Source organism: Neohortaea acidophila (genome assembly GCF_010093505.1).
Source record: "Neohortaea acidophila strain CBS 113389 unplaced genomic scaffold BDY17scaffold_9, whole genome shotgun sequence".
Taxonomy (NCBI): Eukaryota; Fungi; Ascomycota; class Dothideomycetes; order Mycosphaerellales; family Teratosphaeriaceae; genus Neohortaea; species Neohortaea acidophila.
In genome coordinates, this window is record NW_022985518.1 from 696785 (window position 1) to 724634 (window position 27850).

The window sequence follows — 27850 nt, forward strand, 5'->3', positions numbered from 1 at the left end:
TGTTTGAGAGCCGACAGCTCTCTTGAACATTGATTTCGTGGTATTAGCAGTATATGGCCCTGCGTCGAGCCTGATAGAAGTTGCCTTGCTGCGCACGGTGTTTGGCGTCGTTGTGTCGTCCTGCCAGCGCTTCCGCGGTCTTTGCACGAGCTGAGTGACGCTGTATCGCTTGCGAAGGGCTCCAGACTTTATTGAAGCAGCCATTACATCCGGTACAGCATCATCCTGCGGCTCCTGAAGCGTCGATCCTGATGTAGCAACTGGCGCAGAGCCTAGACTGGGCCGCGCAAGGACAGCGGCAGCAGACTTCGCTTTACGTCGCCGTCTCCTACGCGATCGTCTGCGTTGTGGTTGACTCAGTCCATGAGACTGGGCCAAATCGGCCTCAGATTGTTGCACTTCTTTGATGTCAGGCGTGAGCTGTACATCTTGCGAGTCTCCTCTGGAAGACGCCTTCTCAGACGTGGCCATAGACTGGGACGGACTGTGAGCATCGTGGGATGTCTCTGCTTTGCTCTCATTCTGACGCTCTATGTCGCCAGAGGGCCTCTTTCTTCGCCGTCCCATGGTGGCGTGTGAATGCGTTGCCGAGTAGATTGAAGTTTGAATGCAATATTGGGGCGGGCGTATGAGATCACCGCATGATTTCAATAATGAACATCTCTGCACGCCACAAGATTTCCCAGGGCATGTCCAGAGGTTGTGGTCCAAACGAGGAGGCTCCAACAATTGACATGTTTGCGGGAAGCAAAGATGCGGGACGCATGGCGACGTGAGCCTGTGGCCGAAACAGGAAGGAGCGCACGGACGTGGGATTGCCGTCGATGTGACTTATCGAGAGCTTTACATTACGAGAGACAGACGGATTGGACGCATGAACAACAATCCAGGAAAGGAGAAACAGGCGTGTTTGCTACATAAACGTCGTGGGGAGCGCGCGGAATGCCGAGACTCCGCTAATACTGTTCCCCGTGGTACTCGCGATGCTTTCCACAATCCATGCACCTTGTCTCGATGGCGAAGATGATGACGTTCTTTGAATCACATAAAATCGTCCCTGTATAGTCGTTAGCGGATGCAGTGACATAATGACTGGCAGTACAACTCACTCCTCCAGCCCATCGTCATACGCCGTGGTGTCTGCCTTGTTCGAGATGTCTCGGCTGGCGGACAAGCTGGCCTTCGTCTTGGCCGCTTTCGTCTTCTTCCCGCCCTTGTCCGCCGCCTTCTCCTCTTTCAGCTTTTCGTTGCTCATCGCGGTCAAAGTGCTGGACACCTTCTTCATCTGGTCGCTACTCAAGTCCTTTGCCACCTGCTTGTTGAAGTCTTGCAGGAAGGAGGCGTAGTGCGGCTTCTTCGAAATCTCCAGAAACAGAGGCACCAGCGCTTCTTTCAGCTTGTTGAACTGTGGGAGCGTGGTGGGGTTGAACAGCTTCAAGCTGCTGAGATCGATCGCGTCTGCCGGGTCGTCGCCTTGTTGCACAGTGACAGCCTTCGCCGTCGTCCTCTTGTTTCCTTCGCCCGCACCACCAAACAGCTCCTCCGCGTGCTTCATGTCGCTCGCCTTCTCCGACTCCCGTAACCTTGCCCGCTTCTCCGCCTCGGTCTCCTCTTCATCACTGCTCTCCTCTTCCTCCTCCGCCAGACGCCTCCGCAGGTTCTCTTGCCGCCTCTCCTCTATCCGTTGCGACTTACTCTTGTGATTCGCTTTCGCCTCGGCCTCGGCTTTGGCCTTGGCTTCTGCCGCCTTCTTTGCTTTCTCGCGCTCTTCTTCGCTGTCCTCCGCCGCATCCCAGGACTCCAAGACATCGCTGTCGTCTTCCTCGTCGTCAAACTTGCTGCGGCGCGCCGCCGGTGCGACCGTTGGGGACGCGGGCGGTGTGCTGTCCTCCTCGGACTCCTCCCACGAGTTGGGGGTTTTGGACGGAGCCATGTTTGCACGCTCGGGGGCAGTGTTGTCTGACAAGGTGGCTTTGTGGATATCCGACGGCAATCGAGTCGCAACACTCAGGGTGAGGTGAAGGATCACGTCTTCGCTTGGTCGTTTCAAAAATTAAAATGCGTATCGGTGCCCAAAGCCCGGTTTAGGCTAGCGTGGGTTTGCTGATGTAATCTTTCACGTGGGCACATGGGACATGGCCGACTAAAGAAGAGCATCCATGGTGTCACACTGGCACGTCTCGAAACGATCAGGAGAGTGCAGCCTGAGGGTTCGATGCGTGTCTAACTTCTTGCAATTGTAGAGGTACGACATCTGCTTGTGATGTCCTCCATCCGCGCAGAAGAGAGTTCCAGCACGTGACGTGCGGGAGGAGCCGGGCCGCCGCGTGCCACGTCGTTGCTTGCTGGAGCAGCAGACAAGTTGCTGGAAATCTTAATTTCACATCTGTCCCCTTTCGTAAACGCGTTGCCTGGACCTTCCATCACCTCTGCCTCCATCCACGACCCCGGCGTCATTGGAATACACTCCTTAATACTTATCCGTTTCCTCCGTCGACGCCGTCGCGCAGATCGCGCCTTCACGAGAGGCAGCAGCAATCACGACAGGGGGTCCCGCGCGGGAAGTCTGGTGGAGCCTGAATGAGGGCCTCCTCATAATCAACTACACGCCATGGCTTCCGCACTCCCCATCAAGTTCACGGAGAACTTGCAGTTGAGCTCGGTGGGAATCCAGGTAATGTCCGCCCTATCCGTGCGTCGCCGACGGCCCTGCTGACAAGAGCCAGCCTGCTTCCATTGGCTTCAACAGCTGTACCCTCGAATCCGACCACTACATCTGCGTCCGACAAAAGCTTGACGACAACGCGCAGCCTGAAGTCATCATTGTCAATCTCAAGAATGGCAACAGTGTCATGCGCCGGCCCATCAAGGCCGACAGCGCCATCATGCATTGTAAGCATCCTCCTAGTCGCGCTCTCTACTCGGGGCGGTAGCTGACGCGAATTTCCAACAGGGTCGAAAGAGATTATCGCTCTTAAAGCTGGCGGGAAAACACTCCAAATCTTCGACTTGGGAGCTAAGAGCAAGATCAAAAGCACGACAATGCAAGAGGATGTGGTATACTGGAAGTGGTTCAGCGATTCTTCGATTGGGCTCGTCACGGACACCGCCGTATATCATTGGAACATCTTCGATGCCTCGCAGGTCTCTCCGCAGAAGGTGTTTGAGCGGAATCAGAACCTTGCCGGGTGCCAGATCATCAACTACCGCGTCAGCGCCGACGAGAAGTGGATGGTGGTCGTGGGCATCTCGCAGCGCGAGGGGCGCGTTGTTGGCAGCATGCAGCTGTACTCCAGAGATCGTGGCATCAGCCAGTCCATCGAAGGCCATGCTGCTGCGTTTGGCACACTGAGGCTGGAGGATGGGGTGTCAGATACCAAGCTGTTCACCTTTGCCAACCGATCCGCCACAGGCGCCAAGTTGCACATTGTCGAAGTGGATCACCAGGCTCCGAACCCGACCTTCACCAAGAAAGCCGTCGACATCTACTTCCCAGCCGAGGCCGTCAACGACTTCCCCGTGGCCATGCAAGTCTCCGAAAAATACAAGGTCATCTACCTGGTGACCAAGTACGGCTTCATCCACCTGTACGATCTCGAAACCGGAACGACCATCTTCATGAATCGCATTTCGAGCGACACCATCTTCACCACCGCCATCGACGAGGAATCCTTGGGCATCGTAGGGGTCAACAGGAAGGGTCAAGTGCTGTCCGTGAGCGTGGACGAGAACACAATAATACCATACCTGCTTCAGAACCCGGAAAATGCCGAATTGGCCTACAAGTTGGCATCCAGGGCTGGACTGCCTGGCGCCGATCAGCTCTACCAACAACGCTTCGACCAGCTTTTGAACTCCGGCGACTACCAGCAAGCGGCCAAGACCGCAGCAAACTCACCTCAGGGCTTCTTGCGCACACCACAAACCATCGAAAGATTCAAGTCTGTGCCACAGCAGCAGGGACAGCTTTCGGTCATTCTGCAGTACTTTGGCATGCTTCTCGACAAGGGCAAGCTAAACGAGCATGAGACCTTGGAGCTCGCGCGGCCCGTTCTGCAGCAAAACAGGAAGCACCTGCTTGAGAAGTGGATGAACGAGGGCAAGCTAGGCTGCTCAGAACAGCTCGGGGATCTGGTGCGTGTGCATGACACTGCGCTCGCGCAACGCATCTACCAGGAAGCCGGCGCGTCGCAAAAGGTTATTGCGGCCATGGCAGAGTCTGGCAACTTTGACCAGATCCTACCCTACTCGCGGTCCGTTGGATACACACCAGACTTCAACGCTCTCTTGCAGCACATCACGAGAGTCAACCCGGAGAAGGGTGCCGAGTTCGCCACTAACATTGCGCGCGAAGACCCGAGCCTGATCGACATTGACCGCACCGTCGACATCTTCCAATCCCAGGGAATGATTCAGCAAGCGACCGCATTCCTGCTCGACGTCCTAGCCGCGAATAAACCGGAACAAGGTCAATTGCAGACTCGACTACTCGAGATGAATCTTTTGAACGCTCCCCAGGTGGCCGATGCCATTCTTGGAAACGAAATGTTCAGCTACTTCGACCAGGAGAAGATTGCTCGTTTGTGCGAGAACGCGGGCCTGCTCACTCGCGCGCTCGAGCATTACGAAGATCCAGCATCCATCAAGCGCTGCATTGTTCAAACAGACAAAATCCCAGAGGAGTTTTTGATCAACTACTTCGGCAAACTGACCGTGGAGCTCGGACTGGAATGCCTAGACGAGATGCTTCGCGTCAACATCCGCCAGAATCTCCAAGCCGTTATCAATGTGGCGAAGAAATACTCTGATCTGTTTGGCCCCACTCGAATTATCGACCTTCTCGAAAAGTACCGGACCGCAGAAGGCCTGTACTTCTACCTCGGCGGAATTGTCAACTTCAGCGAGGACAAGGACGTGACTTTCAAGTACATCGAGGCAGCCACCAAGATGGGCCAGATGCAGGAAGTCGAGCGGATATGCCGAGAGAGCAACCATTACGACGGCCAGCGAGTCATGAACTTCCTGAAAGAGCAAAGACTCACCGAGCAGCTTCCGCTGATCATCGTCGGCGACCGTTTCAACTTCGTTCACGATCTCGTGTTGTACTTGTACAAGAACCAGCAGTTCAAGTCGATCGAGGTGTACGTCCAGCGCGTCAATCCGTCGAGAACGCCAGCTGTCGTAGGTGGGCTGTTGGACGTCGACTGCGACGAGGGCATCATCAAAGGCTTGCTCAGCTCCGTGCCGCCGCAATCCGTTCCAATCGACGAACTCGTTTCGGAGGTCGAGTCCAGGAATCGACTCAAGCTCCTGCTACCCTTCCTCGAACAGACTTTGGCGACAGGCAACCAGCAACCCGCGGTCTACAACGCGCTGGCCAAGATTTACATCGACAGCAACAACAACCCAGAGAAGTTTTTGAAGGAGAACGATCTCTACGACACGTTGACTGTGGGCAAGTACTGCGAGAAGCGTGACCCCAACTTGGCATTCATTGCGTATCAGAAGGGGCAGAATGATTTGGAGCTCATCAATATCAGTAAGTGTCGTCACTTCCCCAAATGGGATGGATGCCCATCTATGATCAAAGTACTTACACCTTTGCCACAGCGAACGAGAACTCCATGTTCCGAGCGCAAGCGCGATACCTGCTCACTCGCGCCGATCCCGAGATCTGGCAATATGTGTTGTCGGACAACAACATCCACCGACGCTCGATGGTCGATCAAGTCATCTCGACTGCCGTTCCTGAATCCACCGATCCCGAACAAGTTTCGATCGCTGTCAAGGCCTTCATCGACGCTGATATGCCCGTCGAGCTCATCGAGCTCTTGGAGAAGATCATACTCGAGCCGTCCACCTTCAGCGACAACTCGAACCTGCAGAACCTGCTCATGCTCACGGCTGCCAAATCCGACCGCGGTCGCGTCGCTGGCTACATCCAGAACCTCGACAACTACGACCCCGATGAAATTGCCCAGCAATGTATCGAAGTTGGGATGTTTGAGGAAGCATTCTTGATTTACAAGAAGGCCAACAATCATCTCGAAGCTACGAACGTGCTGGTCGACCATGTTGTTAGCATCGACAGAGCGCAGGAGTACGCCGATCAAGTCGATCGCCCGGATGTTTGGAGCAAAGTCGGAAAGGCGCAGCTCGACGGCCTGCGCGTTGGCGATGGTATTGAATCGTACATCCGCGCTCAAGACCCCTCCAACCACCAAGAGGTCATTGAGATTGCGACACACGCTGGGAAGGATGAGGAGTTGATCAAATACCTTCGCATGGCACGCAAGACGCTTCGCGAACCCGCCGTCGATACCGCGCTCGCCTTCTGCTTGGCTCGAACCGACCAGCTTGCCGAGCTGGAGGACTTCCTACGCGGGACGAACGTGGCCAACATTGAAGAGTCTGGCGACAAGGCATACGCCGAAGGGCACCACGAGGCTGCGAAGATCTTCTTCACATCCATCTCGAACTGGGCCAAGCTCGCCACCACTCTCGTCCATCTTGGAGACTACCAGGCTGCGGTGGAATGCGCCCGGAAAGCCAACAGCGTCAAAGTGTGGAAGCAAGTCAACGAGGCCTGCGTGGCCAAGAAGGAGTTCCGCCTGGCGCAGATCTGCGGTCTCAACCTGATCGTGCACGCAGACGAGCTGGCCGATCTCGTGAAGCAGTACGAGCGTGAAGGCTACTTTGACGAACTCATCACGCTGTTGGAAGCGGGTCTGGGCCTGGAGAGAGGTAAGTTGGTGGTCCGGGGTCGTATTCTGTACAAAACGTTGCTAACGGTTTATTTTAGTCCATATGGGCGTGTTCACCTCATTGGGTGTCGCACTCAGCAAATATCATCCAGAACGTGTGATGGAGCACCTCCGCATCTTCTGGGGCCGAGTCAACATTCCCAAGCTCATCACAGCGTGCGAGGAAGCGCATCTGTGGCCGGAGCTCGTCTTCCTGTACTCCCACTACGACGAGTATGACAATGCCGCGCTGGCCATGATGGAGCGGGCGGCGGACGCGTGGGAGCATCAGAGCTTCAAGGAGACCGTCATCAAGGTGGCCAACCTGGAGATCTACTACCGCGCCTTGAACTTCTATCTGCAGGAACAGCCACCGTTGATCACCGACTTGCTGCAAGCATTGACACCTCGCATCGACGTGAACCGCGTGGTGCGGATGTTCGAGAAGTCGGACAACATCCCGCTGATCAAGCCGTTCCTGCTCAACGTGCAGACGCAGAACAAGCGTGCTGTGAACGATGCGATCAACGATCTGCTCATTGAAGAGGAAGATTACAAGCAGCTGCGTGACAGTGTGGAGAATTTCGACAACTACGAGGCCGTGGCATTGGCGCAACGGCTGGAGAAGCATGATCTGGTCTTCTTCCGGCAGATTGCTGCGAACATCTACCGAAAGAACAAGCGATGGGACAAATCGATTGCGCTTTCGAAGCAGGACAAGCTTTACAAGGACGCGATTGAGACGGCGGCCATGTCTGGGAAGACGGAAGTTGTGGAGGAGTTGTTGCGATACGTGAGTGAATTCCTTGCGTGTATGTATGTGTTCAGGACGTGCACTAACCAACGAGGGACAGTTTGTCGACATTGGCAGCAAGGAATGCTACGTGGGCATGCTGTATGCCTGCTACGACCTGCTGCCCATGCACACGGTGATGGAGATCTCGTGGCGCCACGGGCTCAACGACTTCACCATGCCGTTCATGATCAACTACATGGCGCAGCAGTCGGCGACGATTGAGCAGCTGAAGCAGGACAATGAGGCGCGCAACGCCCGCGAGGCGGCGGAGAAGAAGGACGAGGACACGGGGCCGATCCTTGGGCAGAGCCGGCTCATGTTGACGCAGGGGCCGGTGCAGAGCCAGAGCCCGGCGCCGTATGCGAATGGGATCATGCCGCAGCCGACGGGGTATCGAGCATTCTAAAAGCAGTGACGTGAAGGTAGGGGGAGTGTAATACTTTCGAATCGAGGCAAACTGGGATTTGGGCGAGAAGTGTACGGTTTTTGTGTACAGCAGAGCTACTAGGTGTGACTATACAAGTTTCTCCCGTCGGGTTTTTTCCCATTCCAACCAGGTTCGGATGGGAGAAAGCGCAGTGCAAGTGTGGCTGGTGAGTCGTGTACTGTAGCACGTAACACGCCGCGACAGACGCGGCGGCCAATGGCGTGGTGATACAAGGTCAGGTGATGAGACACCGTGCGCCGAGATCACGATCTTCACCTCATCTTTCTTTTGGGACGAGGTGTGGTCGGCTATACCCCAGCGGCTGCCCGGCTGTTGCCCGGCTCTCCCCGTGCACGAGAGGGGCTGCGGGCATGGAGAGCTGTCGAGCTTGCCCCGTCATCATCCCCAGAGGCTGCGGGTACATCACAGGTACATCGAGCAGCAGCTGCTTGTTCCTGACATTGCGAGCAACGACCGGTCTTGGTCCTCAATCCAACCACACCTCCACCTCCTCTCCCCTCAAGCGCATTTCGGGGTGTCTTGGAAGCCACAAATCCGGCGCTGCATTGGCGATAAGAGGCCCCCGAGTCGACCTCGGATCCGTGCGTTTAGAGTTTCCGCCCTCTGACGAGCCATCGCTCCTGCCCCGCCGCCAATCCCTCCGCCGGCTCTCAAAAGAAAGCCTGAGCTGTTGCCATTGCCTTTTCACATCATCCCACACGCGCCCTCTTCCCCCCTTTCCCCCCGTCTCCTCACCCTTCCACCCACCCGCCTCCTCCCTCGCACCACATCCTCCTCCATTCCACGCCGCAAACATGTCGAAGGAGGATGCCCTCAGCGAGGAAGCCATCCACGACGATGACCATGACACCGGCACCCCCAACCCCGACGGCGAGGACGAGAGCCAGGTGCATCGCCGCCTGCGTGCCAACAGCTCCATCATGAAGCTCAAGAAGATCCTCGTCGCCAATCGCGGCGAAATCCCCATCCGCATCTTCCGTACCGCCCACGAGCTGTCTCTCCAGACCGTCGCCATTTACAGCCACGAAGACCGCCTCTCCATGCATCGCCAAAAGGCCGACGAGGCCTATGTCATTGGCAAGAGAGGAGAGTACTCGCCTGTCCAGGCTTATCTGGCCCAAGACGAGATCATCAGGATTGCCAAGGAGCATGGTGAGCTAGATTGCTATATTGCCATTCAGCCTCGAGCTCGTACCTAACGTGAATGCTAGATGTCCAGCTCATACATCCCGTACGCAGCTCCCCAATGGGTCCAATGGATCTGCGCCCCATTCGTCATGACTCCTCGCAGTCGCCAGTGTACTGACTCTGAAATTACTAGGGTTACGGATTCTTGAGCGAGAATGAAGAGTTCGCCAGGAAAGTAGAAGAGGCTGGTCTGATCTGGGTCGGACCGAGCTGGAAAACCATCAATGCCTTGGGAGACAAGGTGTCCGCTCGCACCCTCGCCCAAAAAGCCGGCGTGCCCATCGTCCCCGGCACACCTGGCCCCATTGAGAAGTTCGAGGACGCCAAGTCCTTCACCGACGAGCACGGCTTCCCCATCATCATCAAGGCCGCCTTTGGCGGTGGTGGGCGAGGCATGCGCGTCGTGTGGAAGCAGGAAGATCTGAAGGATAGCTTTGAGCGCTCCAAATCCGAGGCCGAGAATGCTTTCGGCAACGGAACGGTCTTCGTGGAGCGCTTCTTGTACCGCCCGAAGCACATTGAAGTCCAACTGCTGGGAGACAATCACGGCAACGTGGTGCATCTCTTCGAGCGAGACTGCTCGGTGCAGCGACGACATCAAAAGGTGGTCGAGCTGGCTCCAACCAAAGATCTCTCCCCAGAGGTCCGAGACAACATCCTCAACGACGCAGTGAAGCTCGCCAAGTCTGCCGGCTACCGCAACGCCGGCACCGCCGAGTTCTTGCTCGATCAGGATGGGAGCTACTTCTTCATCGAAGTCAACCCTCGTATCCAGGTCGAGCACACCGTCACCGAGGAAATCACCGGCATCGATATTGTGGCCGCACAGATCCAGATCGCAGCTGGCGCCACGCTGGAACAGCTGGGTCTGACCCAAGATCGTATCTCTACCCGTGGCTTCGCTGTACAGTGTCGTATCACCACCGAAGACCCCGCCCAAAACTTCAGCCCGGACGCTGGCAAGATTGAAGTCTACCGCTCTGCTGGTGGCAACGGTAAGCTGGTGTGATCTCGAGATAGGCTTCATGGTACTGACGCGGATCAAGGTGTTCGTCTGGATGGTGGAAATGGATTCTCAGGCTCCATCATCACTCGTAAGTCGCAATTCCATTTCTTGTCTGAGCTGCTCCGCCGGACTCGCCACATCTCCGTGTTGAGATGGGCGGCTATGGTGTTGAGCTTACTTCCCACGGCTCTCCCGAATACCGTTCGCCTTGGAGATGTTGTGAACCGTCTCCAACCACTGGAATCTCCCGAGCTCTTTCTCTAATTCTATTGTCTCTGCTTTCATCATGGACACAAGCTAACGTTTGAACAGCTTACTGTAAGATATTAGGATTACTTCCCATCCTTCGCTGACAATGTTACTAAATGAATTAAGACGACTCTATGCTGGTGAAGGTCTCCTGCCACGGCTCCACGTACGAAATCGCCCGCCGCAAGATGCTTCGAGCATTGGTGGAGTTCCGTATCCGAGGCTTGAAGACCAACATCCCTTTCCTCACCTCGCTCCTCTCGCACGAGACCTTCATCGAAGGCACCTGCTGGACCACGTTCATTGACGACACGCCCGAGCTCTTCTCGCTCATCGGCAGCCAGAACCGTGCACAGAAACTGCTGATGTACCTCGGCGACCTTGCCGTCAACGGCAGCCAGATCAAGGGTCAATTGAGTGAATCGAAGTTCAAGGGCGAGATTCTCCAGCCGGTGCTCACCGACAAGAAGGGCAAGCCGATTGATGTGTCGGAGCCTTGCACCAAGGGATGGCGAAACATCATCGTCGAGCAAGGTCCCGAGGCCTTTGCAAAGGCCGTGCGAAAGAACAAGGGTTGTTTGTTGATGGATACCACGTGGCGTGATGCTCATCAGTCCCTATTGGCGACAAGGATGCGTACTATCGATATGCTCAACATCGCCAAGGAGACCAGCCATGCACTGAGCAATGCCTGGGCCCTGGAGAACTGGGGTGGTGCCACTTTCGATGTGGCCATGCGATTCCTCTACGAGGACCCCTGGGACCGGCTGAGGAAGATGCGGAAGTTGGTCCCCAATATTCCCTTCCAAATGCTTCTGCGCGGAGCCAACGGCGTGGCATACTCCTCCCTCCCGGACAACGCCATCTACCACTTCTGCGAGCAAGCCAAGCGGGCCGGAATGGATATTTTCCGTGTTTTCGATGCTCTGAACGATGTCAACCAGCTCGAGGTCGGCATCAAGGCCGTTCTCAAGGCCGGTGGTGTGGCCGAAGGAACTCTGTGCTACTCGTAAGTGAACTCGTCGAACGGAGAAGATATTCGCTGTCCGAAATATGCTAACTCTCGCCTACAGTGGCGATATGCTGGTATGTGTTTTCCTTCAGTTTCTTTTGTTTTCGCAACCCGATTTTACTCACGCGCACAACCCAGAACCCCGAAAAGAAGTACAACTACGAGTACTACATGGACTTAGTCGACAAGATTGTGAAGATGGGCGCACACGTGCTCGGTATCAAGGACATGGCCGGTGTCTTGAAGCCTGCGGCTGCTACCAAGCTGGTTGGCGGCATTCGCAAGAAGTACCCCGACCTGCCAATTCACGTGCACACGCACGACTCCGCCGGTACTGGAGTGGCTTCCATGGTGGCCTGCGCCTACGCTGGCGCCGATGCCGTGGATGCCTGTACGGACAGCATGTCTGGCACGACTTCCCAGCCCAGCATCAACGCAATCATTGCCTCGCTCGAGGGCACTGACTTTGACCCTGGCCTCGAGAATCAACAGGTCCGCCAGTTGGACACCTATTGGGCACAAGTACGCCAGTACTACTCCGGTTTCGAAGCCGGGCTTCTTGGACCCGACCCCGAAGTCTACGAACATGAGATCCCAGGTGGGCAGCTGACCAATCTCATCTTCCAATCGTCGCAGCAAGGATTGGGCTCGCAGTGGGCACAAGTCAAGAAGAAGTACGAAGAGGCCAACGACCTTCTTGGAGACATCGTCAAGGTCACTCCTACGTCCAAGGTTGTGGGCGATCTTGCGCAGTTCATGATCTCCAACGACTTGAGCTACCAAGACACCATCGACAAGGCCGAGCAGCTCGACTTCCCATCGTCTGTGCTGGAATTCTTCGAGGGTCTGATGGGCCAGCCGTACGGCGGCTTCCCCGAGCCCCTGCGCAGCCATGTGCTGCGTGACCGCCGCAAGATGGACAAGCGACCGGGCGAGTACCTGGAGCCGATTGATTTCGAGGACGTGCGCAAGAAGGTCAAGGAGCAGTTCGGACGTACGTCGGAATACGACGTCGCCAGCTACGTCATGTACTCCAAGGTGTACGAGGACTACCGTGCCTTTGTGGAGCAGTACGGCGACCTTTCGGTGCTCCCGACGAGATACTTCCTCAACAAGCCCGAGGTGGGCGAGGAATTCAACGTGGAGCTGGAGAAGGGCAAAGTGCTCATCCTCCGCATGTTGGCCGTGGGCCCATTGAGCGAGCAGACGGGCACGCGCGAGGTCTTCTTCGAGCTGAACGGCGAGATCCGCCAGGTGTCGATCGAGGATCACAAGGCCAGCGTGGAGAACAAGGCACGAGCCAAGGCCGACCAGACCGACAGCAGCCAGGTGGGAGCTCCGATGAGCGGCATGGTGGTGGAGGTGCGGGTGAAGGATGGTAGCGACGTCAACAAGGGCGACCCGATTGCCATTTTGAGCGCGATGAAGATGGTACGTTGTGATGTTGTGTTGATTGGTGTGCGGTTGCTAACTCTTTCGGGCAGGAAATGGTCATCAGCGCGCCGCATTCCGGCAAGGTGGCCGACTTGTCGGTCAAGAACGGCGATTCGGTGGATAGCCAGGATCTCATCTGCAAGATTGGCAAAGGGGGTGAGGGCGGGGAGAAGAAGGAGGGGGCTGAGGAGAAGAAGGAGGAGGGTAAGGAGAAGAAGGAGGAAGGTGGGGACAAGAAGGAGGAGAGCGGGGAGAAGAAGGAAGAGAAGAAGGAGTAATACCCCGTCTGCTGGATATCGATGGCACGCGAAGGGCGTTGGCAACGTGGGGAAGGAGGGTGCACAGACTTGTAATGTTCTTGTTCATTGAAGATATCGTTTCTCTGAAAACATCGTTGCTTACTTACGACTGTACAGTACATCCCGATGAAGAGTCTGGTGAGTGTGGTGTCCATGCGCGTCCTTCGTCATTATGCTCGTCCCGTGATCGCCTGGAGAAGACTGGATCTCAAAGTAGTCGCGGATTTTGACGGCGTGCTTTCATGACGTAAACGACTCCGGGGAATTTGGAGGCTTGGCCAGTCTCACAAGAGTCCAGCGAGATCTCGACGGTTCATCGCCCACTCTTCAGCGGGCCTCGTCCCGGGCCTGTCTGGCTCGAGTTGCCCGATGAGATTCGAGATCTCTTCGTAGCCAATCGCCCGCTCTCGATCTCCGGCCCGTCTCCGGACCCCATCGCTTCTGCTCTCTCCATCCGGGACGAATATGGGGATGAATGACAGCGTCAGAGCTGGCTGTGTCACTTCCCTGTGCTTGCGTGCAACGTGTGTCGGCTGGCCATGACGTGCGAGACCCATGTTTGTGCGGTCAGTCGACCGAGAGAGTGGTGAGCGTTTCATATAATCAACGTGTTCAGTCCATTCTTTACATTTTTTTACATCCCTCACCAACTTCTTCATCAAATTCCTTTCGCTACAGACTACGACGAAAGCAGATTCAGCAGACATCATGGCACCTCCCGAAAACACCGCATCCGATTCCAACACGGGGGATGATACGGTTCGCAGAGTAAGTCGGAGATGGACGGCCTTGTCGAATGGCTGTCTCGTACATATAATGAATCAAGCCTGACCCGAAGACATAGGCCTCGGCGCCCAAATTCGCCAACCTGACGGAGATGAAGCGAGGAGCGGGTGCACAGAATGCGCAGGCGAATCGGCAGAGTTTCACGGAGCAGACCAAGACTCCCGGGTCGTTGGGGAGCATGTGGGATAGGTATGTTCCATGGCGTCCAAGGTCGAGTGTGCGACTCGATGCGATGCTGATGAGGCCATTTGCATAGCTTCACCAAGGGCACGACACATCCAAAGTAAGAGAAGAGAGAAAGAGAGAGAGTAGACGGAATGAAGATACGAGCAATACACGATGGAAGCGACAAGAACAACGGCCCAAGTGCCACCTACCTATGCATGCCTTGGTGCATGCCTCAGTCGTCAAGAATGGCTCCAACCTACGGAGCGTTGGAGATGTAGCCAAGGCACAAGAATTTGTTCGCGAGGGTAGTCAGGTGGTTTTGAACGGAGCATACATAGAAGATGCACGTGCTTAGATAATTAAAATAGATGTACCATGTACCTTGGGGCGATATGAGAGGCAGATCTACTTCCCACTTTCTGAGATCGACCAAAACTTTAAACGAAAAAAAGTTTGACATACGTCCTGTGCTTACGCAGGCTTGAGCTTTGCCGGGTGGCGAAACACACGAAGCGTCGAAGCGTCGTGACACGGCAGATACTGTACTTCGAAGGGCACGGCACACGTCGAACGTTGCTCCAGGCTATATGGCCGTGTGAGGCCATCTTGGGCGCAAGCAACCAGCCTCGGCCCGGGAGCGATACAAACGGCCGCTAGAGGCATTTTCTTGGGGGAAGATGCTCAAATCGGATAGCGGATGTGCCGAAGCCTGGCTTGGTGCAGTGATGATGGCTGGGATTAGCAAGAGGTAGGTGCGCTTGGTGTTCACAAGCCACGGGCATTCCAAGCCGTTCGACCCGGCGGCGAGAATGTTCGCCACCCGACTGCGAGCGCGGGTGCTGGACACGCATACCAAGCCCCACGGGCAGAGGCGTGTAGTTGCGGTAGCGGGTGGGCAAGCCTTGGACATTCGTAATGCATGCCGGATGCGTCTATCTTGGGGAGACGATGAGGGGTCTCGGAGGGCCGAAAGGCAGAGAGGAGACCCGAAAGCAGCCTAGCCTGGCCCAACTTCTCCTCCGCGCTGTCGCGATCGTCCTGCCACCCCTCGCCTGCCGTCTCCTCCACGGCACCGACGGAAGGGCAGAACAGCGGGCGGCAGTGAGTCGACATTGCCCTCGGGGTCGACATGGTGAACAGCACATTCATTTGCCCCATACAACGCATTGGGGGTGGAGATTGCATTGCATTGGCCGCGAGTTGACTTTGGCAATTAAGGTTGGGGCTAGTTTCCGTGGAAGCTGCGACCCAGAGGCCCATGCTCCCAAAAAGTTTAAAAGTATCGACCTGCTTTGTGCCATTCACCTGCCCGCCATCTTCGCCCTTCCACCCTCTTCCTCTTCGCCACCCCCGTTCTCCCTCCAACCGTCTGCACCAGCGAGCTGAACAAGTATTTCATCCAGCCCTCCTCCATCCCGGCGACGCAACGACAAGTTTGCTAGAGGTGAGTTCATCGGCCTGCCCCTCCTCCCTCGGTGGCACAACGCCATCCACACACACCTGGACCGAAGCTTACGCGTTGACTCCAGCTCCCATACATATCTCCGACTGCCAGCACCACTCCCCATCAACCTCGCACTCAACATCAATATGTTCTCCTCCACCCTCCTCGTCGCCACCGCCGCCCTCGCCGGCCTCGTCAGCGCACAAACGCTCAACTACACCACCTCCGGGCCCCTCAACATCACCGCCAGCCAAGTTCCCATCAGCCAGCGGGACACATGGTGTAGCTCGCAGATGATCACCTGCCCCCAGATCTGCGGCGGCCAGGCTTACCCCAACACTTGCAACCCCGTAAGTCTCAATCGTCACGGCTCCGTTTCCATCTTCCGAGCCATTACCCTGCTAACACTCTGTCCAGAACGACCTGACCTACGTCTGCACCTGCACCGACGGCTCCCACCCCAACATCTCCTCCTACCAACAGACCCTCCCCTTCTTCGTCTGCACGCAGTGGAAGGCCAACTGCATCGAGAACAACGAAATGGACTTGACCGCCCAGCAGGCCTGCTTGTCCGTCACCTGCGGCTCCAAGAACGCTAGTGCCGTCGGCACCTCCGGCGGCGGCAGCGGCAGCGGCAGCGGCAGCGGCTCCTCGTCCAGCTCCGTCAGCACTTCTTCCGCAACCGCCGCGGCCACCAGCGGATCGCAGTCCTCCTCCACCTCCAGCTCCAAGGGCCTCGCGGCCGCTACCAACTTCGCAAGCAGCTACGGCACCCAGCTCCTGGCCGGTGGCATGCTTGCTGCATTCGGCCTTGCTCTCTAAGCTTGGCCGTTTGCATCTGTGATGGGAGGGGGAGCAAGAGGGGATGCATGGATTGTCATGTCATGAGTAGGAGGGCTTCCATGGGGTATGCGGTTCACGAGGTAACGCGCGCGCGTAGTCTATTCACGATGCATTGTCTGCTAGCAATTGCTTTCGTCCTGCCGCTTTCCAGCGTGTGGTGGGGCTGGAAATATTGTGCCTTTGCATGCATGCAGTTTTAATCGCCACCAGGCACGACTAATTACAAGCGTCTCTCTCTCTCGAAGCATTGAATCGCACTTTTGCCATTTCATACAATATGTCGCTGCGTTTCCCACGTCAAGTCTGCAACCTTTCTATACTCCGTCCACCAGTCCATCTGTGCTTCTCAATAACCCCCGCGTCTACTTCCCACCTTGCTGGACCACCGGCATTAAAATCATTTCGTTCCCGGGAAGAATGACTTGCCCGCCGCCCGGCTGGCGTCCAGTGCGCCCTTGAGGCTGTATTGGCTGCCCACCCCTTCGATGCGATGCGTCGAGTTGATGTTCTTGACCAGCGTGATCTGGTAGCACGTCGCACTGCCCTGTCGGGAGATGATGGTGCTGTATGCGAGGAAGTACTCCCATATCTGCATCGTGCACGTGATTAGCGTTTGCCACGTCATATTAAATTGCAACGAGTTGGGCCGGAAACTCACCCTGAACCACTTGTTGCCGTACTTCGCAACCACCTTGTCCTTGTTTGCCATCCAGTTGCGATACCAGCGCCACAGCGTCGCCGAGTAATGAACGCCAATCGTGTCAATGCCCTTGACCTCGAATCCCGCGCCCTCGAGCGAATCCACGAACCAGCCAAGCGGCGTGGACGCATCGGCGCCGGGGAAGATGTACTTGTTCATGAACAAGCCCCAGATCAGATCCTCGTACTGCCAGCTCTTGCGCAGCCCGGCGATCTGCAGGAAGAAGACGCCGTCGTCGTCGAGCATGTCGTTCACCTGGCGCAGAAAGGTGCTGAAGTGCCGCACGCCCACGTGCTCCGCCATCTCGAGGCAAGTGATTTTGTTCCACCTGCCCTCGGGCACGGGAATGTCGCGGTAGTCCATGCAGAGGATGCGGCTTTGCTCTTCGCCGATGCCGGCTTTGCGGAGACCGTTGTTGCCCCAGGCCGTCTGGTTGCGGCCCAGCGTCACGCCCGTGGCCTGTGCGCCGTAGTTGACCGACGCAAACTTGGCGAGCGTGCCCCAGCCGCAGCCGATGTCGAGCAGGCGCTCCCCGGCCTTGAGGCCGATCTTCTCGCACACAATGCCGAGCTTGTTGTCTTGCAGTTGCTCCAGGCTCTCCTCGTGGTTGATGTCGGAGATGATGCCGGAGGTGTAGATCATGCGGGGCCCGAGGAACCAGCCGTAGAAGTCGTCGCCGCGGTCGTAGTGGTCGCGCACTTGCTCTTCGTCTTGCGAGCGCGTGTGCATGATGACCTCGGGCATCATGCCGGTCAGGAAGAACCAGAAGAGCGACAGGGTGAAGCGGAAGTTGGCCCAGTCGTGACGGTATTCCATCACTTCCAGAGCATCGCCCTTGAAGTCGACCTCGCCCGCAAAGTACTTTTCGTGGAAGGTCTCCATGGGGATGCGGTTCTTGCCTCGATACTTCTTCTTGTCGGCCTCGCTCTTGAACTCGAGGTAGTGCTCGATGGGTGCTCCGGCATACCGCGCCTTCTCGTTGAGGCGCGGTGACATGGACGAGGCAATGGTCCAGAAGGCCACGAGGATGGGGATGGCGGTCAGGAGGGCGAGGATGATCCATGTGATGAGGCCGCCGCGGAGTTGCCAGGTGAAGTAGCCAGGGATGGCGGCGAGGAGGGTGAAGAGGAGCAGATTGTTGAAGTTCTCGCTGCCTGGGCCATCGGCGGGCACGGGGGCGTTTTTGATGGCCGGGTACTGCGGAGGTGTCAGTGATGTGCCTCTGCTGCTGTGGTGATTGGAATCTTACAGAGGTGGTTCGGACTCCATAATCTTGCGCCTCCGGTGCGGGCGAGGGAGCAGCAGGGGTCTCGATGAACTCGAACGAGTCCTCGGACACGGCACGGTCGTCGTTAGCCATGGTGGATGAGGATTGGCTATGCAATGGCAGAGCAAGAGAAGTGCCCGGAGTCGTCTACAGAATTTCTTGTGCTGAGGACGCTCGGACAGCGGGTCCTTCCCGTTTGAGAATGGACCCTGCATTTTGGCGAGGCGTGCTGCGTGCCTGAGACAACCACACATCACCCATACCTCGTTGCAAACACGTCTATTCCGTCGACATTGCCCTGACCGTGCGGGCAACATGACGAGGAAATGTGTGCTCGCAACATCCCAGCTCAATCAATGGTCTCTCGACTACGACGGAAATCGTGACCGCATCCTCGAGGCCGTCCGGCAGGCCAAAGACGCCGGGGCATCAATCATCCTCACCCCGGAATTGTGTATCCCGGGCTACGGCTTGCTAGATCACTGGCTGGAGAATGATGTCTACGCCAACTCGTGGGACATTGTCGCAGAGATCTTGGCGCACGAGGAATGTCAAGACATCATCATCGATCTGGGTCTGCCGATCCAGCATCGTGGCTGCAGCTACAATGCGCGTGTGATTGCATTGAACGGCCAAGTGCTTGCCATCCGTCCCAAGTTGGATCTGTGCAATGACGGCAACTTTCGTGAGATGCGATATTTCTCTCCCTGGCCCCGCGGTCGAGTTGACGACTACACTCTTCCGCCAGTCATCCAGCGACTGCCGTCGAAACAGAGGCGATGTCGCATCGGCGAGGTCGCCTTCGAGGCGCTTGACGGCTCGTTCGCGTCGGAGACCTGCGAGGAGCTGTGGACGCCCAACTCCCCGCATTCCTTGTACAGCCTTGCGGGCATCGAAATCATCTTGAACTCTAGTGGCAGCCACCATGAACTACGCAAGCTCGACACCCGCATCAATCTGATCACAGAGGCTACCGCAAAGACTGGCGGCGTTTACATGTACTCCAACCAACGCGGCTGTGACGGAGACCGACTGTACTACGACGGTTGTGCCTTGATTCTCAATTCAGGCAAGGTATTGGCACAAGGCTCTCAGTTTTCTCTCCGAGACGTCGAAGTGTTGACTGCCCTCGTCGATCTCGACGAGATTTGGGCCTGGCGCACGTCGCGCAGTCGAGGCATGCAGGCGAATCAGCCGGATGTGCAGAGACTCGAGCGGATCCAAGTCGACTACATGCTTTGCAAGGCATCCGATATGCTAGATCCCAGGACTCGACTTGCAGAGGCCATTGAACCCCGATACCATCTGCCGGAGGAGGAGATTGCGCTGGGACCGGCCTGCTGGATGTGGGACTACCTGAGGCGATCAAAGGCTGCTGGCTACATTGTTCCATTGAGCGGAGGAATCGACAGCTGCGCCACTGCCACCATTGTGTACAGCATGTGCCGACTTGTGGTCGCCGAGATCAAAGCGGGCAACCAGATCGTGATCAATGACGCCAAGCGACTGAGCGGTCAAGATCCCCAAGACCTGAGCGCAGAGCAGTTCTGCCACAAGATCTTTACGACATGCTTCATGGGTATGAAACAGCAATCGTCCAAGGAGACACGCGGCAGAGCTAAAGAGCTGGCCGAGGCAATTGGCTCGTACCACATCGACACCAACATCGATAAGATGGTCGAGGCGCTGCACACTGTGGTGACGGGCATTCTGGACTACCAGCCAAAGTTCAAGGTGCATGGAGGCTCGAATTCGGAGAACCTGGCTCTGCAGAACTTCCAGTCACGCTCTCGCATGGTCTTGACATATGCCCTTGGTCAACTTATCCCGAGCGCTCGCGGCGGCTCGGGCGGCCTCCTGATCCTCGGCTCCGCCAATGTCGACGAATGTCTACGAGGCTATCTCACAAAGTACGACTGCTCGTCCGCCGACATCAACCCCATCGGAGGCATCTCCAAGACGGATTTGAAGCGCTTCATCAAATGGGCAGAGGACAACTTCCATCTGCCCATTCTCGGTGAATTTCTCGACGCCGTGCCCACCGCCGAACTCGAGCCTATCACGGAGACTTACGTGCAGAGCGATGAGGAAGACATGGGCTTCACATACGACGAACTCAGCGTGCTCGGCCGGCTGCGCAAGACGTTCAAACTCGGCACGGTGGGCATGTTTGAGCGGCTGGTGGTGGACTGGAGCGGACACATGGAGCCCCGCAAGGTGTACGAGAAGGTGAGGAGCTTCATGTATTACTACGCCATCAACCGGCACAAGATGACCACGATGACTCCCGGCCTGTACTTGGAGTCCTACACGCCCGACGACAACCGATACGATCTCCGGCCATTCCTGTACCCGGCCTTTACGTTTGAGCATCGCAAGATCGAGAACCTGCTGAAGAAGGTGAGTTGGGTCCTGCTTCCTGTGGTGTCTTCTGCTTCACAGACAAGAACAAGGCTAACGCGTGCGAAGATGGAAGAGGGTGAGGCCGGATTCGGCTCCGATAGCAGATGAAAGCGGTAGTTTATCAACAGCGGCCAATAGTTACACCAGCGCATGTCGGTGAGTCTGGAATGTTCGGGATGGGTGGTACGATGGCTTCGACTGCAGATGCAATGCGAGGGGGCAAACTTTGCCTGAGGTCATGCGCGCATGAAACGGTTGTGCGAGGCTGAAAGGCTGGTTGGGTGTCGCACCGCGCTCTCCTGCATGAGACCTATCAGAATTCCACCGATGGACATGGCCGGCAGACGAGGCGAACATGGCGGATGTGGCACGCCTCAAGCCCCCGGCTTGACGGATCAGATGCGGCCAGGAGGCGCGGCAGGGACGCATCAGCGATCAAATCAGTGTTAACAGGGACTGTTAAGTGTTTGACATGTCTGAAGGCGACAATGCTCTGCCGACGCGACGTTTATTAATAAATCTCGGAATCGCAATAGAGTTTCGCACTAGTCGCAGTGGGTCCCGTCTTGCCGTGTTCCTTTCCAAGGAATCACGACCAAAGTGACGACCGTCTGCAACCACACCACCACCACCTCCACCATCCCCTCTCTCGACCCCACGCGAAACAATTGCTCCACGTGAGCCGTGGCGGCGCGCAAGCATCTCGTAAACACCCTCTGGCGCCCCTCCACACGCGCTCCGCACCACACCACCTCCCACAGCCGCTGGACTTGTGCGACACGGGCGTGAAGCCTGGTCCTTGGCAGCATCCTTCGACCGCGCAACGATCGTCACGGAAGGCTGAGCGGCGCCGCACCCACTGCTTGCCCGCTTCGACATCAGCTTCAGCATGCGATGACCGCGAGACGGCCCAAATGTCTGGGAATGGCCCCTCCTCCACCTGGGGCGGCGACAATGATAGCCTGCGCAGCACCACTTCCTCCCCTCCTCTCATGAGCGCCACCTCTGGCCCCATCAGCGCACACGAATACTTCTACCCTACTGGAGATACTCCTCTCGCCTCCCCGACTGCCGCTTCCTCCCAGTCAACGTCGCAGCTGCCCACGTCTGACGCCCATTCGCATCTACCCTCCACGACCCCTCAATATCCTCTGCCCTTGTCCAACGCGAAGTCCACCCCCGTCCTCGTTCCTTCTGGATCTGTCAAAAATATTGCAAGCCAGTTCGATCAAGCAGGACACTTTGTACGCGGGGGACCATATGCACCTCTCACGCTGCGCTCCGTTCCAGATAAATACCGTCGTCCGGGGGTGAGCAAGAACTCTGCGCACGTTTCTCCGCGCTCCCCCACCAAGTCGCCGACGAAAGATGGCCCTCGAAAACTACAAAAGTCAAGAGTTGGACACCCAAGATCGCCGGTGAAAAGCCCCCTGACCTCCTTTGAAACGTTGAGCTCTTTTGGATCCACCACTTCGTTCACAACCGCGAACGACGCGCCCCGAATGGTCTCCAGCCCAAAGAAAACGCAAGACACTCCCGAATCCGCAGGCTATCTGACATCTGCACCGCTGTTTGGAGAGATCACATCCGATGGAAGGTGGAACGGCAACTTCGATATCGGCAGCTACGGCTACTTGCCTGCATTCACTGAATCTCATCGCAGGTCGAGTGAAGGAACCACAGCGTTTGGCCGTGGGCGGAGTCAGTCACATCAGGACATTCTGCAACCGGCACCAGCGACTGCCTTGCCCGCTCCAGGACATCATAATTTGACGCACAAGCGAAGTCGGAGTGAGATGGATGCTCTGCCGGACAACCGACAGCAACGTGTGCTGGGCTCCTATCCAACACCCCCCAGTTCTGGCACAAGATATGCCACTTCATCTTCTTCCCGCATCCCTATTAGCAGCCGTCGCGTGTCTCGCGATCCACCGGCCTTCTCTGGCACCCACTCAAGATCCGTTCCAGCCTTGCCAAACTCCTCTCCCACCCGCAGACGACTTTCAAAATCGCCCACGCGCAAGCTGCCAACGACGGGAAAGGAGAACAATCTCACATCCGATCTCCCCAGACCCCACTACCAAGCTCCATCTCTACCCACAGCCGCCAGTGGACAATCTTTGTCCGCAAAGATAGTGGCGCCGTTGCCGAAATTGTCTCCTCCTCTGCGTTCATCCCGACCTCGGCAACCAGTGAGCCAAGCATCCACCTCTGCAAGCAGGGCAAGAGCGGGCGAGTACTTTCCCGGCCCAGCTGTCATGCGAGATTCTCGGACACCAAGTGAGCAGTGGCTGGGCAAGCCTTACGATGCGCATCAAGAACGATCAAGACGTAAAATCCCGGAGCTCGAAAAGATCAATTTCGAGGAGCGGAGGGCCAGGATTCAGAAAGCCATCTCCCAAAACCTGGAAGGAAGCAGGTCGCTCGAGAGTCTCCGGGCGAAAAGCCGGTCGCGGCAAGCTTCGAAAGATCAAGCAGAGACTGGTGCGCAAAGTGGGGCGCAAGACGATGGGCCAGAGCTGAACAAGACTGAATCGGTGCCGGGTGGTTGGCCGACGCCCGGCGGATTGACTGTTGATACTCTCTCCGCCGCCCTGCGACCTGTCCACGAGCCCGAACCTATGACTGCCTCCACCGAGCGCACGACTGGCACCGAGTTCGAAGTCGAAGACAGCCCGGTGCTTGGCATACCGGTGGACACAGATCAGCACACCTTGCTTACATCTGCCGTCTATCAGCCTCCGTCGGCTAAGCCCACAGACCTGAATACTACCTTGTCGCCCCCTGACGACCACGCAGACTCCTTGCCCAGTCCAAGCGTCTTGGACAATGTCTTGCGCATGCGCGAGCGCAGCACGTCGAGGACAAGCCAATCGGATGGCGATGGCGGAGATGCAGATCATAGCGCGCCGCCTTCTAGTGAGGACAACCCTTCCGACCTGGAGGACAGATGGGGCCTTGGCCAGGGTCTACAAAGTGTCGCAGGGTCTATTAAGATTATGCTCGACGAGCCGTGGGCGTTCCACAACCAGGACCGGGCCCGCGAAATACCCTCCCACTCCCCGGATGTGCAAGAGTATGAGCGAACAGCATTCGCGCATCAGCAAGACGGTGCTTCTCCTATTGACGATCAAGACCACGGAGATGTGGAAGACGATCAGTATGAAACTCCACGAAAACCTCGACCGCGCCGGGACACCATGCGAGCGTCGGACTTGCAGTCTGCAGCACACAATGTGGACGAGCCCGACGGCTCAGAAGGCGACATTGCGCGACTGCTGCGCCATTACAAGTCTACAGGCACCATCACGGCCGAGATGGTCGAGCATGTCCAGAAGCATATGGTCGACCTACAGCGTGTATCCGCCAATGAAGGCTCAAATGGATTCATGATTCAAAACCTTCTCGACAGCGTTTTGAATAGCCAGCAAGAGCATCAACCCGGGCGAGAGATGCAGGAAGTCCACACCCCGCAACCAAGTCCCTTCGACATTCCTGCGGTCACGCCTGATACTCCTGTCGGGTGGGAGTTCTTCCAGGATAGCGGCACGGCTTTAGTCTATACCAGTTCAAGCCACGATGAAGGCGACGCCGAAACCGGCGACGAGACGGGCGACGAGTTCCATGTGAAGGTTCGAAAGGCAGATGCGGCATGGGAGCGCAGGCAGCGGAGCCAGTACCTTCAGTTGAACGGCGCAGACAGCCCAGAGAGGCCCGAGCCACCCCCGAAAGACATCGGGTATACGCCGAGATCGAGCGTTGGAGCGGACAGCGAGACCCTCCCGCACGACTTCGCCAGAGGCTTGCGGATATCGACCACCGGCAACCTTGACCTCGCTGGCCTCGGCTTGATGGAAGATCATGCGCAGCCATCACAGCCCCCTCTATCCTCGTCAGTGCCTCCTAAGCCTGCATTCGCGCCGCCACCACTTCCCCCGCAGGCTTCTGCCTCAGCCTCACATCTGCCGTTTGCGCTTCCGGAAGTCCCGCCGATCCCAGCTGCGTACTCCGAGCGTGCTTCTAGCGAGATGTCGCCTGCTGTTAGGAAGGCTGTCTGGGGACAGTCGGGATCCTCGCGACCCTCGGTCGACAGCCAGCGTGCTACCGGTGCCCCTGTCCTGCCCGGCTCCGACTCTGTCACTTCATTTGCCGAGTCGATGCGACAAAGCTCCATGGACACGAACGGTGACAGCCAAACGACACTGGCTCGGACTACGTCGCAATCTCCAGACCAGAAGCGGCTACGCAAGCGGCGACATGTCATTCGAGAGCTGCTTGACACGGAGAACACGTATCACCAGGATCTCAAGATCATCGAGGATATCTACAGAGCCACTGCCGTCCCGGACGTGCTTTCAGCTGAAGACAAAAAGACCTTGTTTAGCAATTGTGATGACGTCGAGCGCTTCTCTCTGCACTTCTACGACGAGCTTCGCAAGGCGGCAGCGCCTGTATATGTACCTCTGAAAAAGGGCTGGGCCAATAAGCACGGGACTTCGCCAACCACGCAAAACGATGGTCGCGGACACGCTTCTGATGGGATTGACAACGACAAAGATCGGGCGTCCACGATTGGCCAAGCTTTCCTGCGCAATCTGGCGGACATGGAGCAAGTCTACAGCGTCTACTTGAAGAACCACGATGCAGCAAATCGACGTCTCGCGGCACTGCGAAACGCTCCAGCTGTGAAATGTTGGCTCGACGAGTGCCATAACAATGCAAGCGATATCACGAGTGCTTGGGATTTGGATTCATTGCTGGTCAAGCCAACCCAGCGAGCCGCGAAATATCCCATGCTCTTGCAGCTGCTGCTTGATACAACGCCGCCCGGTCACCCAGATCGAGAGGCACTCAAGACTGCTGCACAAGATTCTATCAGCATGTTGACTCGCATCAACGACGCCAAAAAGCGAGCGGATCTCGTCGACCAGATCGTCAATCGGAAGCGCAAGGAATCCGACGTGCGAAGCGGCATTGCAAAAGCCTTTGGCCGACGGACGGAGAAGCTCAAGGAGCGCGTGGGCATCGCCGAAGCCTATCAAGACACGGAATTCGATGAGCTTGCCCACAAGTTTGGCGGCCATTTCATCCGACTGCAAATTTGCATGCGCGACGTGCAGGACTACATGAATCGCATCCAAAAGGCTGTCGATCAGATGAACAACTACGCCCACGCCCTCGACTTCTTCGCCGATGTTGCCATCAGTCCCGTTCCAGAGCTTGACAGCAAATGGCGCAAGTATGGCCAGACTATTCGAGAGCTCACGTCAGTCGCCTTCTCCGAGCACAAGGCCGCCGTCAACAAGCGCGTCATTGGACCCATGGTCATGTGTATCAAGCTCCACGAAGGACCACAGAATGCGATTAACAATCGTAAGAAGCGCATTGTGGATTACGCCAAATGCAAAGCCATCGAGAAGCGGGGCGAGAAGCCGGATAAGAAGGCAATCGAGGCGTCAGACATGTATGAGGCGCTAAACGACCAACTGAAGATCGAACTGCCCAAGCTGTACAGTTTGACCGCCAGTCTCGTCCAAGGCTGTCTCAACTGCTTCCTCGACGTCCAGGTCACTTGGTACAACGCGTGGGAGAGGAAGTTGCGACCCATCCTCGAGGCTGCAGACATCCCAAGTAGCATCTCGCAGATCGAGCTATGCTTCCGCCCGGATTACGACATGGTCAAGGGACGCCTCCTATCTCTTGGCATCTGCAACGGAGCGTTGCTGGCAGAGTCGGCAAACTTCCTGTCTCCAGCGTCAACGGTAGATGATGGATCGTCCTGGAAGCGACCATCTACCATGGGCAGTGGGAACCGCACCGTGTCTAGTGGGGGTGACGCTTCCCCTATCCCGAGCTCGTCGGCAAGCCACAAGCGGCAAAGCAGTGGATATGTGCCTGGCCTGGACACTCTTGGCTATCCGTACGATGATGGCCGCGCAAGATCGAACTCCGCTCTTTCCAATGGTCGGCCCTCCCTGCAAACCGTGGATTCGGGCATGTCTGCCAAGGGACTTTGGTCTCACGGCGGCGGTGATGTAGCTTCGCAATCCAGCAGACCCTCCACAGCCAACCTACCTTCAACACAGGTAGCGCCATTCTTTCCTGCACGTGTCAGTGCCGATCAGCCACGCAGTCCACGCAGTCCAAGACCGTTCTCCGGCGCCACATACTTCACTGCTCGACCAGAACAACCGGAAGACCATCGCTTCTCCAACATCTTCTCGTCCGCCCTCCCCCAAGACATTCCCGACTCCGCGCGACTCAGCTCTCCGAAACCTGCGCCAGATGACACTCCCGTGCTCTTCGTCTGTGCGAGTCTGTTCGAGTTCAGCATCGACAAGACTCGCAGGGAAGCTGGGTACCCCTATCTGACCTACGTCCAGGGCGAAGTCTTTGACGTTGTTGCGCAAAAGGGTGAGCTCTGGCTGGCGAAGAACCAGGACGATGCCAGCAATACCGTCGGCTGGATCTGGGAACAGCACTTTGTCATTTTGTCCTCCGACAGGGATTAGTCGCCCTGTGCACCGCCGAGAGAGGAGAATATGATACGCCGGCATTTTTCCTTTCGTCGGAACAAGTCGGCCGTGAGCCTTCCGTCGACCAAACAACCATTGCGCGCTTTTGCGCCACATTCATCTTCGTTCTACCCCCTGGTCCAGCGCTTTTTCTCTCGCGTGTCGAAATAGCGATGGTGTTCTGGGGTTTGAATTTCTCCAGGGCTTTCTCGCCTGAGTGAGGGCATTGGAGTGTCCAGGTATACTAGCGACCGAGAAACGGGCTATAAAGTTTTGGTGTCTGGAACATCGGGCTTTGATCCGATTTGGTTTTGCTTGCGGGCGGAAGAACGACGGTGAAATGGCATACAGTATCCGTAGTGAGTGGGACGCTCCTTACACATGCCGCGGGCCGTTGCTGTAATGTATAGAAGAGTCGTCGTCGTAAGAAATCAGTATGAGACATATGTGACAGTAGACATTCTCTGCAGTCTGCCGATTCGCTACATTTACGATCGCCCCTCGCGTGAGTTCGTACATTCTGTTGATCGACATCGTGATGACCATTGG

The 27850-nt window shown here is 56.7% G+C and overlaps 9 protein-coding genes across 9 annotated transcripts; 6 read left to right on the forward strand and 3 right to left on the reverse strand.

The window, feature by feature from the left end:
- Window positions 1–887: 887 nt before the first annotated feature.
- On the reverse strand, window positions 888–2330 carry BDY17DRAFT_302215 (eukaryotic translation initiation factor 3 subunit J). Its single transcript, XM_033734369.1, has 2 exons — window positions 1110–2330; window positions 888–1057 (listed from the first exon to the last, which is right to left on the reverse strand). The coding sequence occupies exons 1-2, from the start codon at window positions 1931–1933 to the stop codon at window positions 1042–1044; spliced, it is 840 nt and encodes a 279-aa protein (XP_033587253.1). The 5' UTR covers window positions 1934–2330; the 3' UTR covers window positions 888–1041.
- A 281-nt stretch (window positions 2331–2611) lies between these two features.
- Window positions 2612–7945, forward strand: BDY17DRAFT_326567 (uncharacterized protein; the record flags this gene model as incomplete). The annotated part of the gene is made up of 6 exons (XM_033737533.1): window positions 2612–2674; window positions 2727–2892; window positions 2954–5539; window positions 5611–6744; window positions 6803–7536; window positions 7598–7945. The coding sequence occupies 6 exons, from the start codon at window positions 2612–2614 to the stop codon at window positions 7943–7945; spliced, it is 5031 nt and encodes a 1676-aa protein (XP_033587254.1).
- Window positions 7946–8781: 836 nt separating this feature from the next.
- On the forward strand, window positions 8782–13154 carry BDY17DRAFT_326568 (pyruvate carboxylase; the record flags this gene model as incomplete). The annotated part of the gene is made up of 9 exons (XM_033737534.1): window positions 8782–9139; window positions 9199–9218; window positions 9309–10170; window positions 10222–10269; window positions 10494–10499; window positions 10557–11439; window positions 11504–11516; window positions 11581–12873; window positions 12927–13154. The coding sequence occupies 9 exons, from the start codon at window positions 8782–8784 to the stop codon at window positions 13152–13154; spliced, it is 3711 nt and encodes a 1236-aa protein (XP_033587255.1).
- A 729-nt stretch (window positions 13155–13883) lies between these two features.
- BDY17DRAFT_326569 (uncharacterized protein) lies at window positions 13884–14248 on the forward strand (the record flags this gene model as incomplete). Its single annotated transcript, XM_033737535.1, has 3 exons — window positions 13884–13943; window positions 14020–14150; window positions 14218–14248. The coding sequence occupies 3 exons, from the start codon at window positions 13884–13886 to the stop codon at window positions 14246–14248; spliced, it is 222 nt and encodes a 73-aa protein (XP_033587256.1).
- A 238-nt stretch (window positions 14249–14486) lies between these two features.
- BDY17DRAFT_302231 (uncharacterized protein) lies at window positions 14487–15430 on the reverse strand. Its single transcript, XM_033734370.1, has one exon. The coding sequence runs from the start codon at window positions 15387–15389 to the stop codon at window positions 14895–14897; it is 495 nt and encodes a 164-aa protein (XP_033587257.1). The 5' UTR covers window positions 15390–15430; the 3' UTR covers window positions 14487–14894.
- An 82-nt stretch (window positions 15431–15512) lies between these two features.
- BDY17DRAFT_198066 (uncharacterized protein) lies at window positions 15513–16604 on the forward strand. Its single transcript, XM_033730073.1, has 3 exons — window positions 15513–15573; window positions 15659–15923; window positions 15991–16604. The coding sequence occupies exons 2-3, from the start codon at window positions 15720–15722 to the stop codon at window positions 16393–16395; spliced, it is 609 nt and encodes a 202-aa protein (XP_033587258.1). The 5' UTR covers window positions 15513–15573; window positions 15659–15719; the 3' UTR covers window positions 16396–16604.
- Window positions 16605–16813: 209 nt separating this feature from the next.
- Window positions 16814–18476, reverse strand: BDY17DRAFT_255387 (S-adenosyl-L-methionine-dependent methyltransferase; the record flags this gene model as incomplete). Its single annotated transcript, XM_033731528.1, has 3 exons — window positions 16814–17005; window positions 17075–18313; window positions 18366–18476. 3 exons carry the CDS (start codon window positions 18474–18476, stop codon window positions 16814–16816), a joined length of 1542 nt encoding a protein of 513 aa, XP_033587259.1.
- Window positions 18477–18630: 154 nt separating this feature from the next.
- On the forward strand, window positions 18631–21332 carry BDY17DRAFT_302236 (glutamine-dependent NAD(+) synthetase). Its single transcript, XM_033734371.1, has 2 exons — window positions 18631–20783; window positions 20853–21332. The coding sequence occupies exons 1-2, from the start codon at window positions 18699–18701 to the stop codon at window positions 20892–20894; spliced, it is 2127 nt and encodes a 708-aa protein (XP_033587260.1). The 5' UTR covers window positions 18631–18698; the 3' UTR covers window positions 20895–21332.
- An 85-nt stretch (window positions 21333–21417) lies between these two features.
- BDY17DRAFT_302238 (uncharacterized protein) lies at window positions 21418–27756 on the forward strand. The gene has a single exon (XM_033734372.1). The coding sequence runs from the start codon at window positions 21701–21703 to the stop codon at window positions 27296–27298; it is 5598 nt and encodes a 1865-aa protein (XP_033587261.1). The 5' UTR covers window positions 21418–21700; the 3' UTR covers window positions 27299–27756.
- Window positions 27757–27850: the final 94 nt, after the last annotated feature.